We start from the raw sequence: 15447 nt of genomic DNA, 5'->3' as shown, positions 1-15447 counted from the left end.
TGTCTGTGCAACGAGTGAACAGGGACCGTCTGCAAATAGCAAAACCGCTGCAACAGCGAAGAGAGACAAATATTCAACAAATTTACTGCAGCCAGCAACTGACTCCTGCTGGTCATACTACAACTCTTGGTTTGATATTACATTTTTTTACAGTTATATTACAGTCATGTGTTTTAATCTATAGAAATGGAGTAGGCTTACCTTGTCTGGTCTCCACACCCCCAGAAGCAGCAGTGGTGTGAATCTATGTGTATGTATCTATGAGTGTTATTTAATGTATGAAATGTAACTAAATGTATCTAAACTAAATTCTGCCTAAATGTATACTCTCCTTGACTTCTTTCAAAATGACAAATGCACTAACGTAATCTCCTCCTCTCAAAAACCCATAGTTTGAGGAGTGAATCAGACCCCTTTTAAGACCTGAACACTTTTGCTTCAAAAATTCGGCAGTGTCGAGTAAATGAGATAGTTATGCATAAGCACAAAGAGTTATAACAACTTGAATGTGTGTGATGAATGCGCAAAGGGACAATTATACGAACTTGTATGGGATTTTGTGGAACGTTCATCTAACGTGTGTTGAAAATAATTTAAAACCCGTTAAATATGTTGTTGTTAAAACTGTTGAATATGTTGTTAAAAACGGTAAAGCTTTGAGAAACTGTTGGGTAACGTCAGGATCTGTGATCCACTTGTTAGACTTGATCGTGGTCGATTGGTCGTGCCTGCGGGGGCCGGAAGGCGGACCCTGCCGCATCGGTGTTCGATTCGGACTGGAGCTTCCGAAGGAGCATTACACGGTGTGTGAGCGTGCTCTTTTTCGTCCACTCCTGCAGGTACGATTTCTGCAAAATATAGTTTTCGGGGTGTTTGAGTTGTGTTGATGTGATATGTAGTTGGGCGTGTGTTTTCAGAGTATTACTCTGGCTGTTATGGAGACAGGATGATTGGGTGGGCTATCTGGGCTAACTGGCTAACTGTAGCTGCTTTGTATCCGCTAACGGCATGTGCACGTCATGTGGACGATGGTGTTGTGTTGGTTGAAATCGTGTTTTTATATGTTTTGGGACTTATGTAATAATTATGAATTGGTTATCTGAATGTTCAGGTCACAGAATTGTTGTTTGTATGTATGTTTATTCTTTGTAATAAAATTCGGACTGGAGCTGCCGAAGGAGCATTACATGGTGTGTGAGTTGCTCTTTTTCGTCCACTCCTGCAGGCCGTAACACAAACTGGCTCGAGCGTAACATCACTACTGCAGACAACTACAGCCGGAATGGGTCGTGGGGTGGAGCTCAGCGACTTCCAGCGCGGCACCGTGGTCGGATGCTACCTGTGCAAGAAGTCCAATCGGGAGATCGCCGCCCTGCTCAACCTGCCTGCGTCCACCATCAGCTCCGTGATCCTCAAGTGGAAACGCGGAGGAATAACGACGGCTCTGCCCCGGAGCGGCCGACCGCACAAGCTGAAGGAGCAGGACCGCCAGGTGCTGGAGAAGGTGGCTATGGAGAAGAGTCTGCCCTCCATAGAGGCTCTCACCGCCGAGTTTCAGACCGCCTCCGGGGCCAACGTGAGCGCCACCACCATCCGCCGGGAGCTCCACGAGATGGGCTTCCGCGGCCGAGTGTCCTCCTACAGCAAGCCGAAAGGTGTGTCCTGGAGGTCTGGGGAACAGAGCTCCGGTGGTGGTGCCAAAAAAGTGATTGTAGTCTGTTGGAGCAGTTATCATTTAGTCACTGCTATTTTTATTTAACCTGCTCTGTGACCTGTGGTTGTTTTTACCTGCAGAAGTAGTTTTGAAGGACCTATTGAACTCATTTAATGCAATTTTATTTTTGCCAAATAGTGAGTGGAGCCCCAACATTGTGACTGATTTCATTATTACTATATATATGCTATATAAAAGGCATCCAGAAGTCATGTTAATTAAAAATGACATGACACATCATAGCCTAAACATTGGAAAAAAATACTATATTGCCTTTAATGCATCCTAACTATCAGGCCTGATTATACTAGAAACTATGACTTTGAAATCAAATGATGTGTATTTGAACATACTGATTCAGATAAAAGCAGCTGTATACTTTTATAAAACTACACAAAACAGCTTCAACATGAAACACAATCAGTTTTTTGGCACACCGGCCCCAAACACTGTGTTTTGCTTTGCCTGTGGTTGTTTTTAGCTACAGAAGTAGCTTTAAAGGACAAATTTAACTCATTTAATAGTTTTATATTTGCCAAATAGTGAGTGAAGCCCCAACATTGTGACTGATTTCATTCCTCATTTTACATTCTAGAGATAATAGCGTGAAGAGTAATTGCAAAGGAGATAATTTCTTCATTTTATACACTGCCGTTCAAAGGTTTTGGGTCATTTAGAAATGTCCTTCTTTTTGAAAAAAAAAACAATTTTATTCAATGCAGATAACATTAAATGAATCAGAAGTACAGTGTAGACATTGTTAATGTGGTAAATGACTGTTCTAGCTGGAAACGGCTGATTTTTAATGGAATATCTCCATAGGGGTACAGAGGAACATTTCCAGCAACCATCACTCCTCTGCTCTAATGGAACATTGTGTTAGCTAATGGTGTTGAAAGGCTAATGGATGATTAGAAAACCCTTGTGCAATTATGTGAGCACATGAATAAAAATGTGAGTTTTCATGGAAAACATGAAATTGTCAGAGTGGGCCCAATCTTTTGAACGGTAGTGTATATAAAAAGCATCCAGAAACACACTAAACACTGGAAAAAATACTATAAGGCTTTAATATATCTTAACTGTAAGGCCTGAATACACTTTTAACTGTGACTTTGAAATCAAATGATGTGTATTTGGACGTTTTGACTGCTAGATTCAGATAAAAGCAGCTGTATAATTATATAAAACTGCACAAAACAGCTTCAACATGAAATGCAATCAGTTTTTTGGCACAACACCGACAGTCACGTACGCTTGTATGTCCAAATAGTTTGGGCCATGTGCTGATATTACACCTCCTTGTGACTGCTGAGACTTTGCTCAGGATTTTGGGCTCCTGGCTGCAGCATGTGTTCCCTTTCAGCAACATTAATGAAACTTGTCAAAATCACAACATGCATCAAGAAAAAGCAATTAAAGCCGACACTAATTTCACAGTGACTTTGCTTTAATTAAGGGCAGGCTGTAAATGCCTTTTGGGAGGAAAAACACCCGGTAATGAGTTTAAATCAGTCCTTATTGTCGAACAAGAAGATATCTTAGCTTTATTTTTCTGAGGGATTTTACTTCTTGTGGCTACTGGCATTTCATGAAATACCACAATTATGATCAGAATCATTGTTTTTCCAGAGAACGTTCAATATGCATCCTTGTATGTCTGGCAAACGAAAGGCTATGCTCATTCAGCCAAGACCTAATATAAGGGGAATTGCAAATGACCACAAAAGACACAAAACAACCACAAATAGATACAAAACAATCATAAAGATAAACTAAATGACCACAAAACAACAACAAAAAGACACAAAACAGCCAAAAATAGACACAAAATGATCATAAATAGGCTCAAAACGGGCACAAAAAGATATAAAACTATCACAAATATGCAAAACAGTTACATAGAGCTGCAAAACAACCACAAAAAGAAATGTCTGGTACACGAAAGGCTATGCTCATTCAGCAACTTACTGTAAGGGGAGTTGCTCCATGGTCAAACAGAAGTCTCTCTGTGTCCCTGTAGACCTGTCTGATAGAACCTTAAGGTTGTCGCCAAACTGTTCAGGAGGAAGCATGTGTTGAACATCCTGAAGACATGACTGGTTCTATCTCTGGCATATGTCACTTAATCTCTCATTCTATTGGTCTTTGACTTCTGCCTTCAATTTGGTTTTGATCATTGGCCTACAAACTGTATACCGTAATTTCCGGACTATAAGCCGCTACTTTTTTCTCACGCTTTGAACCCTGCGGCTTATACAACGAAGCGGCTAATGTATAGATTTTTACGTGCGAGCTTCATACCATCAATACATTTGGCCTCGTCACATCAGACCAATAAAATTACCGAACAGGTCACAGTGGACCAATGAAACTGTTCGAATTAAATCAAACACACTCACACTAAATTCTTCAAATCAGTCATTTTGCGCTTCATGCACACACCCTCAACATGGAAAACACACAAAGAAATGCATATGATGCAGATGTTGCAGGCCGAGTCTGCTCTCCTTTACCCTCGGCAGGTTGCGGTGTGTGTGTGTGACGTGAGGAGGAGCGCTGCAGGTGTGTGTGTTGCAGAGATGAGTGTGGAAGCGGAGGCATAGTGAGATGCACTATGATGATACAGCCAGTTATACAGGACAAGAGTGGGAAGCCAGTGCACGTGGATAGTTGCTGCTGGTTCAATAAAGTGCCTCATTCTCCCCCTGCAAAGTTTGTCCGGACTTATATCTGGCGGTTACAATTAACGAGCCCCGCTAAGCTAAGCGGGCTAGCACGACCCGAGGCTGCCCGACCGCTAAGCTAAGCGGGCTAGCACGACCCGAGGCTGCCCAACCGCTAAGCTAAGCGGGCTAGCGCTACCCGAGGCTGCCCAACCGCTAAGCTAAGCGGGCTAGCGCGACCCGAGGCTGCCCAGCCGCGGTTCGGCGGCCGGCAGAATCGGGTCGGAAACACAGTTTTTAAGTTAAAGGCAACCGATCTGCCTGTCGAAGAAGGAAATAGAGCGTAAGCTTGATATCAATGAATCAATGGTGAGACGTTGGAGTCGGCCGCGTGAACTGACTCAATGCGTTTTACTGCGATGTTACAGGCACTGTTCGGACAAAGCATACTTAAATTAAAAGTTAAAAAAAAAATCTTTCTGTGTAAATATCTCATGTTACAATGTGGACACCTGCGGCTTATAGTCAGGTGCGGCTTGTATATGTACAATTTTTTTTTCTTTTTAAATTTAGTGGGTGAGGCTTATATTCCGGTGTGCTCAATAGTCCGGAAATTACGGTATATGTTTCTCAAAACCCAGTGTTCCAGGAGAATAGAGGACACATCCGAAATAGCTTCATCTTAAGTTTTTTCCTGAGTTAAGTTCCTCACTAGCCCTATGACTTCCTTGTACATAGTTAACTTCTCCTGAAGCTTTTCAACCAGAGGAAAAACTTCTGAAATAACAGTGTCATAGACATCACCTCTAACCCTAAACCTGCCCGAATTACGTGAAAATGAAGCAAAAATCAACTTGCAAGGTGTCCAAGAATGAATGAAATCAAGTGCAGGGGGTCCTTGACTTACGTTGGAGTTCCGTTCCTACGGATCATAAGTTGATTTTTGTCGTAAGTCAAAACTCCAGCGAAAATGTAAACAAAGTCATTACATGCATCAAGATACCGATCAGTTCTTCAGAAATGTCATGAATACCAATGATTCATTTTCATTCATTCAATCATTTTACAAGTTACAAGTTTTTGAATGTAGCAAAATCCAAGGTGCCGTATAACCAGCGAATGTAAACAAAGCCGTCTTATAGTGCTGCGTGACGACGTATTCGTGCGTTTGCCAACTAGTTTCACATAACCAGTTCCAACGAAATGCCATATGTTGTAAACCATGGACCCGCCCATAACCAGTTCCGACGTAATGACAAAACGCTGTAGGTCGAGGACGTCATAAACTGAGGACCCCTGTACTTCAACTCACCTTTTGAAAAAAATAAATAGTGCAGATTTGAGGTTGAACACCCTAAGCTACTGCTTATTTTTGTCTGTCAGTGTCAGTCATGCTGCAAAGCTAGTATGATGTGTGATCTGCCTGGATACAAAAATATAGCAGCGTGTTTATGGTATTGACTAAATGCTTAGAAATGCTTGCTGGTTAAACAGCCACTTGTGACTTACAACAATGCAAGCAATATAATACCTGGAGAATTCTGGGTGTTGTGAGTGGTCATATGGTAACTTATCATTGTTTATGGTCTATCAAGTGGCAAGTTAACAGAATATGTCGCACTGCTTTACAACTTGATCCACTTGATCACACTTAGGAGCCATAATGACGGGCAAAAAGTTAGCGAATGTAGCACAATCCAGGGTGGTGTACAACCGGCGAATGTAAACAAAGCCATCTTATAGCGCAGAGGCTGCCTCTTCGTGACGATGTATTCGTCTGCTCCGCTCACCAACTAGTTCCACGTAACGATGAAACGCTGTAGGTCGAGGACGTTGTAAGTCGAGGACCCCCTGTAAAAGATTGCTTGCATTCAGTTTGGCCACATAATGGCCAGCATGATTCTGATGATAAAGTTGGTGTGTTATTTAGGCCAAAATGCCTGCGGTTTTCACATATACACCAGTAGCCAAGAGAAACCGACTCTGGATACAAAATAAAGGTGAAAAATGTAGTTTTTTTTGGATATGTGGTTAATTTGAATTCAATACCGGCATTTTCTATAATTGTAGCCCTCCCCCATAATATGTGTCTTTCAGGAGGGCAGAAGGTGGCAAAGAAGCCGGGATCTCCTGACCAAGAGGATGAAAAGGTAGATGTGTCTCGTCTGGACCTGCGTGTTGGACGCATAATAACGGCTGTACAGCTTCTAGACACCGACAGTCTGTATGTGGAACAGATTGATGTAGGCGAGGCGTCTCCCAGGACGGTAGTCAGTGAACTGGCCAAGCACGTATCCTGGGCCCCGAGATAGATAGTATCATAGTCTTATGTGATGTGAGATTAAGGAATTCTGGAACAAAATTTAATTTTTAAATGACTATTACTCCATTTTCAGTGAAATATTCAGACGGTACCTGCATTTTTTCTGCCCAAGCACCTACAGTGTCAACTATAACACCTGTTCGAAAGGTCACTCATCATTTTACAGGCTGCATGTGGATTTTAAAGCAACACCTGCCTGGTCTATTGAATTGCATAAAACTGAAATGCAAATTACAGTTTCATATTAACTTCCTAAATTCCTGCTCAGTATGTGTTTCAGAGATGATTTCAGTGGATGAACAGTTCTTTACATTATGCAGTACAATATTAGCTAACACCCCTCAGAGGGTCATAACAGTTATTTTTTACTCCGCCAAGGAGCGGGACATTTTGTCCAAAGGCTGTTTTTCTGTGTGGGACCTCACAGATCCCTCTAAAGGAGGCCCTGGTCCTGAAACCGCTGTGAGCCCTTTTTTTTTTTTAAGAAAGCTAGACATGGGGGGTGGTACGAGTCCATGCAACACCTTGTAGATAAAACAAGAAAATTGGAAGTTTTTAAAATTCTCAAAACTCAGTAAGTAACATTTTTAGTCCATCCAGCCATCATCTATACAATTCTTTATCCTCATTAGGATCATAGGGGGGCTGGAGTTTATCCCAGGTGACTTAGGGTGAAGGTAGGAGACACCCTGGACAGGTCACCAGTCTATCACAGGGATTCACATAGAGACAAACAATCACGCTCACATTCACACCTATGGACAATTTAGAGTTACCAATTCACCTTTTGACTGTGGGAGGAAGCTGGAGAACCTGGAGAAAACCCACGCATGCACAGAGAGAACATGGAAACTCCATGCAGAAAGATCCCAGGAAGGTGGGGATGTGAACCAAGGATCTTCTAGCTGCAAGGTGAAAGAGCTAACCACCAAGCCACTGTGCAGCCACAAAAATAGCCTTTTTTATAGAATAAATTCTTGGGAAAAACCGAACTGACTATGATTCAAATGGGGAAACTTCCAGGGAGGTGAATGCTTTTTAGAGGAACTATATTTCCTCTAGCTTGACAGTGACTCCATGCATGCAAAGTCAGATCCACAAAGAAATAGTTTTCTTCAATTCTGCCAGATGCCTTAGGGAGGAATTGGACAGCAACACTGAGCAGGCCTTATCGCCAAACCTCACTGCTGGCCTCACTGGTCCCTTGTGGCTCGCTGGGAGAAAAGCTCTGTAACCAGTTTACATAATGTTGTACAAAGCCTTCCTAGAAGAGCAGAGGCTCTTACAGCAGCATGTTGCTGCGGGTTTTTCTGATGTATATTCGCATGGCTATGACATGCTACAAAAAGGTTCTGCTGGATTCCTAGAAATCATAAATCCTGCATGTGTTGAAAGCACAGAGAGGATTCTAATGTATCAAATTGCTTTTTTTGAATGCAGGTGAACCAGACAGAGAGCTAAACCCCAAAAAGAGGGTGTGGGAAGAGGTGCAGCCAGACCTGCGTACGGACAGCCAGTGTGTCGCCACCTACAAGGGAGCTGCCTTTGAAGTGGTTGGAAAAGGAGTGTGCAAAAGCCAAACTATGAGCGATTGTGAAATCAAATAAACTAAACAGAGCTGCCTGAAATAACTCGGTGCAAATCCCTGCAGCCGGAAAGGACCCAAGATTTTGTGGAAAGACTTCCCAGGAGGGTGGAGGCTGTGAGAGCAGAATATTAACGCTCATGGCTTTGAAATGACACATCTAGCCATCACATGGGTGTGATGATTGAGTGTCCACATGCTTTGAAAATTAACAGTGATGAACCCTCTGTTGGACCGACATGAACATGACTGTTACATACATAACTTGCCCTCAGAAAAATGGGAAATTCAACATATACACTACCGTTCAGAAGTTTGGGGTCACCTACAAATGTCCTTATTTTGAAAGAAAAGCTGTTTTTTTAATGAAGATAACATTAAATGAATCATATATCCAGTCTAGACATTGTTAATGTGGTAAATGACTATTCTAGCTGGAAACGGCTGATTTTTAATGGAATATCTACATAGAGGTACAGAGGAACATTTCCAGCAACCATCACTCCTGTGTTCTAATGCTACATTGTGTTAGCTAATGGTGTTGAAAGGATAATTGATGATTTGAAAACCCTTGTGCAGTTATGTTAGCACATAAATAAAAGTGTGAGTTTTCATGGAAAACAAATTGTCTGGCTGACCCCAGACTTTTGAATGGCAGTGTACATTGTAATGAAAATGTGTAGTTCTCAATTTGACCAAATGAGGGCTACATTACCCCATGATAATGTGCAGTACGTGTGTTGGCTTGCTTCAGTGTGACATGAAAACACTAATATCCAGCATGGTTGAAAGAAAAGCGAAATTCTTTCAGAGAATTCTGCTTTCTTGAGAACTATTTTGTAAAGTATTATGTTTTCCCGTGAGACTGTAAATGTCATTTCAATTGAACAATGGTGGTTCAAAAGTCCCTTCGAGAAAGGGGACATTGAAGAGTTTTGCTTTTTTTTTTTTTTTTTTTTTTTAAATTTACTTTTTTATGGAGTTTTTGCATTTTATACAGGAATAGAGCTTAGAGCAAAGAACAGGAACAATTGGGGTGGGGGGCACCCATTTCCACACAGCATCATCTTTTTTCCACATAACATCGTTATTTGAACGGTGGCTTTACATAAAGTCGGATCTTTTAGGTTTGACATATTCTGTCAATTTTGACCAGATTTTGTAAAATGACTGTGTAATTTTAGTCAAAAAGTTACTTTTTCCATTGTGTAGATTTCTTGTACAATGTTGCTCCAATCCTTGTTTCTTGGTTGCTCAGGTTTGAGCCATCTTCTGGTGATGGCCTTTTTGCTTTCTGCTAAAAGAATATAAAGCAGCTTCTTGTCTCCATTGTCAAGGCCAGCCAGTGTTATGTTACCAAGATATATACTTTCAAATAAAAAATGGAAAACAATTGAGAACACGTTCTGTATATGTTGGTGAATTCCAATCCAATACTCTTGTATAGTTTGACAACTCGAAAAAACATGAACATGGTTAGCTCCTTCAGTACCACATCTCCAGCATGCATCTCCAGTTCCTCTGTATCTTTTTTGAGCTGGTGTAATGAAAAAACGCACAATATTTTCCAGCAAAATTCACACCAGGTATTTGAGCCACTTGAGACCCACTGGATTTTACAGAGGTGCTCCCAGTCCTCCTCAGTAATCTTAAAGCTCCCTTCTCTTTCCCATTTTTCTTTCACATATGTGTTCTCCCCCTGACCCTGCAGCATGTTGTTGTACAGCTTAGAGATAATTTTGGAAGGAAACGCTGATTTTGTTAGTGACATTAATGTTTGAATAAGCCCTTGATCAGTTGAAGGTATTTTAATGTTCTGGTTGAAATAGTGCCTGACCTGTAAGTATCTGAAACAATCCTCTGAGCCCGACCTGTGCTTTTGCTTCAGGTTGTCAAACGTTTGGAAAGCCCCCTTGTGGACAAATGAATTGTAGTTGATTAATCCTTTGGAAATCCTTGTTTTGAATCTATCATCATATTTGTTGGGAGTAAATTCTGAGTCATATGCACACCATCGTAGAATTTTAGAGTCCTCTTCCAAGCCATATAGTTTAGTTATTTCATTCCAGGTTTTTATTATTGTATGTAGTATGCACTCAGTTGGGAGGCAGATATTAGACTGCAGGCTTGTATCAGCTGTGAGAGCTTTAAGTGGCATCCCTTTAATTATTGCCTCTTCTATGGCTTTCCACCCTTCCGTGTAAACTGGAGAGCACATACACACCAAGGGCCTCAGCTGGGCAGCGTAATAGTATTTTCGTAGGCATGGGAAGCTTATACCACCTCTTTCCTTCTTTATTTGTAAGGTTTTAAACTTCACTCTGGGTTTTTTACCTTTCCATAGAAACCTTGACAGAGTTTTGTCCCATTCTACAAATTGTTTTTGAGGTATAGAAAATGGTAAACATTGGAACAAATATAGCATTCGAGGAAGGATGTTCATTCTAATAGAGTCAATCCAAGAATACAGATCTAAAAAGGGTATGGTGTTCCACCTCTCCATGTCAGATTTTATTTTTATATTCAGAGGTCCATAGTTAACATCATACATCTTTGTGAAATTTCCATGTAACAAGACTCCTAGGTATTTGATGGATTCTGCATCCCATTTCCATTTGAAGTGGTCTCTAATGCTTTGGGGAGGATTGTAATTTAAAGTTAGTACTTGAGTTTTGTTCACATTAATACTGTAACCTGAAAAAGTGCCATAGTCTTCAAACATCTGTATAATTTTTTGATAGAGTCTGAGTGGGATCAGATACAGTTAGTAACAAATCATCAGCGAATAAGGCCAGTTTTTGTTCTTTTCCTGCAATAATTATCCCTAAGATGTCTTGTCTTTGTCTGATCCATTGACATAGTGGTTCAATATATGAAGCAAAAAGGAGTGCAGACAAGTTCCCCTCCTGTCTCACTCCTCTTTCTAGTGCTATCCGTCTCAGTGAGGTCCCCATTAATCTTGATTCTAGCCACTGCTTTATTGTATAAACCTGTGATTGTTTCAATTGTAGATTTATGAAAGCCAAATTTATTGAACACTTTGAATAGGAAGGACCACCTCACTGAGTCGAAAGCCTTTTCAGCATCTAAACTCATCACCAAGTTCTCTTGCTTTTTTTGTACAGCATACTGCTTATATATCCTAGTGTTTCATATAATACAATTTTTTATCTGTTATTCAAACAAATCCCAGATTCCCGGGAACTTTTAAAACAGATGTTTCTGTGTCATTGGTTTGGATGTGAAAGTGTTTTGCTGCTTCTTCACCCAAGAACTTTTGTATCTGTCTTTTGAATATTACTACAAACTAGCTGACTTTTATATGTCGTACAAAATGAAACGTGTTTGAGCTTAAATACTCAATGTCTGATGAGCATATTTATCATTTTAAGAAAAAATAAATAAGCCAACGTGTCTTGGGTTTCAAAACACGCTGTCTTTATGCTGTTCCTGTGTCCAAGCCAAGCCCAGAAAATGACCAAAAAAAGCAAAAACAAACACGCAAAGCTTTTCTTCCCCTTTTTCATAGGAAGAACTGAACAACTGCTCTTAAAGAATGGGGATGTGATTCAGGAACTGAGAAGTGGAAAAGACACGATGTTACTGGTACTTTTTTGACTGTACAGGACGGGGAACGGTACCACACTTATTATAAACAAAAATGTTATTCATTACATCACAAGGAAATGAAAAAAGAAAATCCATCTTATCCAGTTACCACAATAAAAGTACACTGCTGCACTTACTGTTACACTGTTCTCCCTGTCAGTCACATCTACACTACCATTCAAAAGTCTGGGGTCACTAAGAAATGTTTTATTATTGAAAGAAAAGCTTTTTTTTCAGTGAAGATAACATTAACTGAATCAGAAATCCAGTCTAGACATTGTTAACATGGTAAATGACTATTCTAGCTGGAAACAGCTGATTTTTAATGGAATATCTACATAGAGGTACAGAGGAACATTTCCAGCAACCATCACTCCTGTGTTCTAATGCTACATTGTGTTAGCTAATGGTGTTGAAAGGCTAATTGATGATTAGAAAACCCTTGTGCAATTATGTTAGCACATGAATAAAAATCTGAGTTTGCATTAAAAACATGAAATCGTCTGGGTGACCCCAAACTTTTGAACGGTAGTGTATATATAGGCCATTCCAGAATTGGAGGACATTTTACATCAAATTTCAAATAATCCATGTACAAAATACTAAAACATGTAGTTGTGTAAATGTCTTAGTTTCTCTTAGACCTCAAGGATGTGCAGATGTTGAAGAAAACATCCGTTGACACTGTTGCTTTTACATAATATGATTTTATTATATAATAAAGACAGCATCTGTTCAGGCGTCATGGAGACTTCAGAGCCAATGTGAAAATCCCACTTGGGTTGGTGGTCATTTTATACCCTTTGGTGACGTATGAGGTCACAACATCTAGTCTCTGTTAGAAAACTTGGTAAAAACAGGATACAGGATACCCCCTTAGACCAGACCCCTCAATTCTATAGGGCCCATCCATCACTTTGCACAATCCCCAGGCACAAAAGCCTCTTCAACATAAACATTCCCAGAACCAAAACAGAAAGACATATATCTCATGTTTACGTAGAGAAAGAGGAAACGTATGTTTTCCCACAAATTGCTGGTCAGATACTAGAACAGACAAAACAGATTCCATTCTACTAACTTATCAACTAATACATGTCTCAGATCAGATACTACATAAATTTATTTGTCCTGAAACCAAATCTAAAAAAACTAGGAGAAAAGAATGTTTGAAAATATTTTTAAAAATACCAAATAAATCTGGAGTGCCTCCTAAAATGCCATTTTTCTCTTGTCTCCAATTTTGAAGCCCAAGTGTCCTCCAATTCTGGAATGACCCATATCCCATGAGACTCTACAGGTTTCAGTTTGTCTGTGCTTGTGTGGTTGCAAGTAAAAAGACCGACAGAAGCAGCAGAAAGAGAGTTTTCATCTCTTGCTGCTGTGTGTTTACTGATACTAGTAGCTGACATTAATAAAAAGGCTTAAACGCTGAAAGGTCAGGGGGTGATATTAATGTGATGTCACCACAACACCCACCTACAGTGCAGTGTACTCCTATACAAACCCAGCAGGGGGAAACCATGGAGGTACTGTAGAGGGGCATCACTCATTTCTGTCCCTGCATCTGCAATAACAACGAGCGAGTCCTGAAAGTGTGCAGCCTGTCGACGGTGTGGTTCACCGGAGGGGAAAGTTTCTAAACAGCCACCTGAAACCTAAAGTGAGTCAACCTGTGAAAACAACTGCTACTTCCCCTCACTCAGTATCCTGTTTATGAGGCTACAGAAAACACAACCACTGAGTCATTATCTCACAGTGTCTGTTTATTTGCTCCATTATGTCTTCCGTTATGGCTTATGCTGTTATAATGTCATTACATGTACTTTAGATTTCATTTTGCTCAAACACTAAAAGCAGGATTGCCAGCATTACTTCTTTATGAAGGGGCCCTTAAAGGCAGCAGGTCATTTGGATTAGTAAAGATTCTTACATGACTGCTGTGGTCTTGAAAAGGAGCCCTGTGATGAAATCTAGTTTTAATCATTAACCTCAGTAAGAAGCTTTAAGTGTGATCAGATCAACTTGTTCCACTGACTGACACTGCGTTTACTTATTTCCAAACTCTGTTTACACCAAGTAAAATATTCAAGCTCTGCAATCAATGCAAAGATTGCATTGATTTAGGCCACATTTTGGGTGAAACGGAAATTGTACTTCTACTCCCAAAATTTAGCTTGACAGTTTTTAATAAACATATATACACTACCTGTCAAAAGTTTGAACACACCTTCTCATTCAATGTTTTTTTACTTGTTTGTATTATTTTCTACATTGTAGATTAATGAAGATTAACACTTTTTTGTTTACAACATAATTCCATATGTATTCTTCCGTAGTTTCGATGTCTTCAGTATAATTATACAATCTAGAAAATAATAAAATAAAAACCATTTAATGAGAAGGTGTGTCCAAACTTTTGACTGGTAGTGTACATATATATATATACACCAATCAGGCACAACATGACCATCTGCCTAATATTGTGTTGGTTCTCCTTATGTGGTCAAAAATGCTCTGAGCCATTTGACCTGGACCAGAGGACCTCTCAGGGTGTCTATGGGGTCTGGTACCAGGACTCTGGCAGTGGATCCTTTCAGTACTGTGCAGTGGGAACTCTGGGAATCAAACTTGTTCCACTGCATCCAGTTGATCAACGTCTTGGGTGATCAACTGTCATGTTCCTCAAGATGTTACTGACTGCTTGATGGTTTTGCGATGTGGTGGGGTGCATTTTCCTGTGGGGGTAGACCAGTGACATTTAGGATTGTTATTTGCATGAAGGAGTGTGTTTGTTCTGGGACAACGTTTTTTTAGGTGTCGAAGTCTCACCAACGTGGACGCCAGAATCCAAGGTTTTCCAGCAGAACACCGCATAGGACCAATATAATCAATGTTATTCATTGCACAAGGGTTGTCTAATCATCAGTTAGCCTTAGAACACAGGAGTGATGGTTGCTGGAAATGTTCCTCTGCACCTCTATGTACATATTAAAAATCAGCAGTTTCCAGCTAGATTAGTCATTTACCACATTAACAATGTCTGCTCTGTATTTCTGATTTATTTAATGTTAGCTTAATTGAAAACAACAACAAAAATAAACTGCTTTTCTCTCAAAAATTAGGACATTTCTAAGTGACCCCAAACTTTTGAATGGTAGTGTATAGATAGATGGATGGATGGATGGATGGATGGATGGATGGATGGATGGATGGATAGATAGATAGATAGATAGATAGATAGATAGATAGATAGATAGATAGATAGATAGATAGATAGATAGATAGATAGATAGATAGATAGATAGATAGATAGATAGATAGACAGATAGATAGATCCATTAACAGACTATGTAAACTGTATGAACAGGATGGATGTCCAACCAATGTACAATTCACTACAGTGAAGCAAAAAAATTTGATCGAATATCTAATGTTGCCATGAAGTGGCCATGTGCATTGATAATCAGGTTGTTCTTGTCGTGTTGTATGGTTTATTTGGCTGTGTTTTGGCTTGTAGTTGTAACCGGTAGCCTCAGGTAAGGAGCTG

The 15447-nt window shown here is 40.2% G+C and overlaps 1 protein-coding gene across 3 annotated transcripts; it reads left to right on the top strand.

Annotated features, from left to right (window-relative positions):
* Window positions 1-500: 500 nt before the first annotated feature.
* Window positions 501-9688, top strand: LOC111568832 (uncharacterized). Of its 3 annotated transcripts, XM_035948368.2 has the most exons (4): window positions 501-839; window positions 1226-1655; window positions 6478-6530; window positions 8144-8313. In XM_035948368.2, exons 1-4 carry the CDS (start codon window positions 507-509, stop codon window positions 8162-8164), a joined length of 837 nt encoding a protein of 278 aa, XP_035804261.2. In that variant the 5' UTR covers window positions 501-506; the 3' UTR covers window positions 8165-8313. The 3 variants fall into 3 exon arrangements, with proteins under 3 accessions (XP_035804261.2, XP_035804260.2, XP_035804258.2); XM_035948367.2 differs by lacking the exon at window positions 6478-6530 and having other exon boundaries at window positions 8144-9688; XM_035948365.2 differs by lacking the exon at window positions 8144-8313 and having other exon boundaries at window positions 6478-7184.
* The last annotated feature ends 5759 nt before the right edge of the window (window positions 9689-15447 follow it).

The sequence above is a fragment of the Amphiprion ocellaris genome, chromosome 4, assembly GCF_022539595.1.
Source record: "Amphiprion ocellaris isolate individual 3 ecotype Okinawa chromosome 4, ASM2253959v1, whole genome shotgun sequence".
Classification (NCBI taxonomy): Eukaryota; Metazoa; Chordata; class Actinopteri; family Pomacentridae; genus Amphiprion; species Amphiprion ocellaris.
The sequence above is the reverse complement of the archived record's forward strand: the minus strand, read 5'-3'. Positions and strand labels throughout refer to the sequence as shown.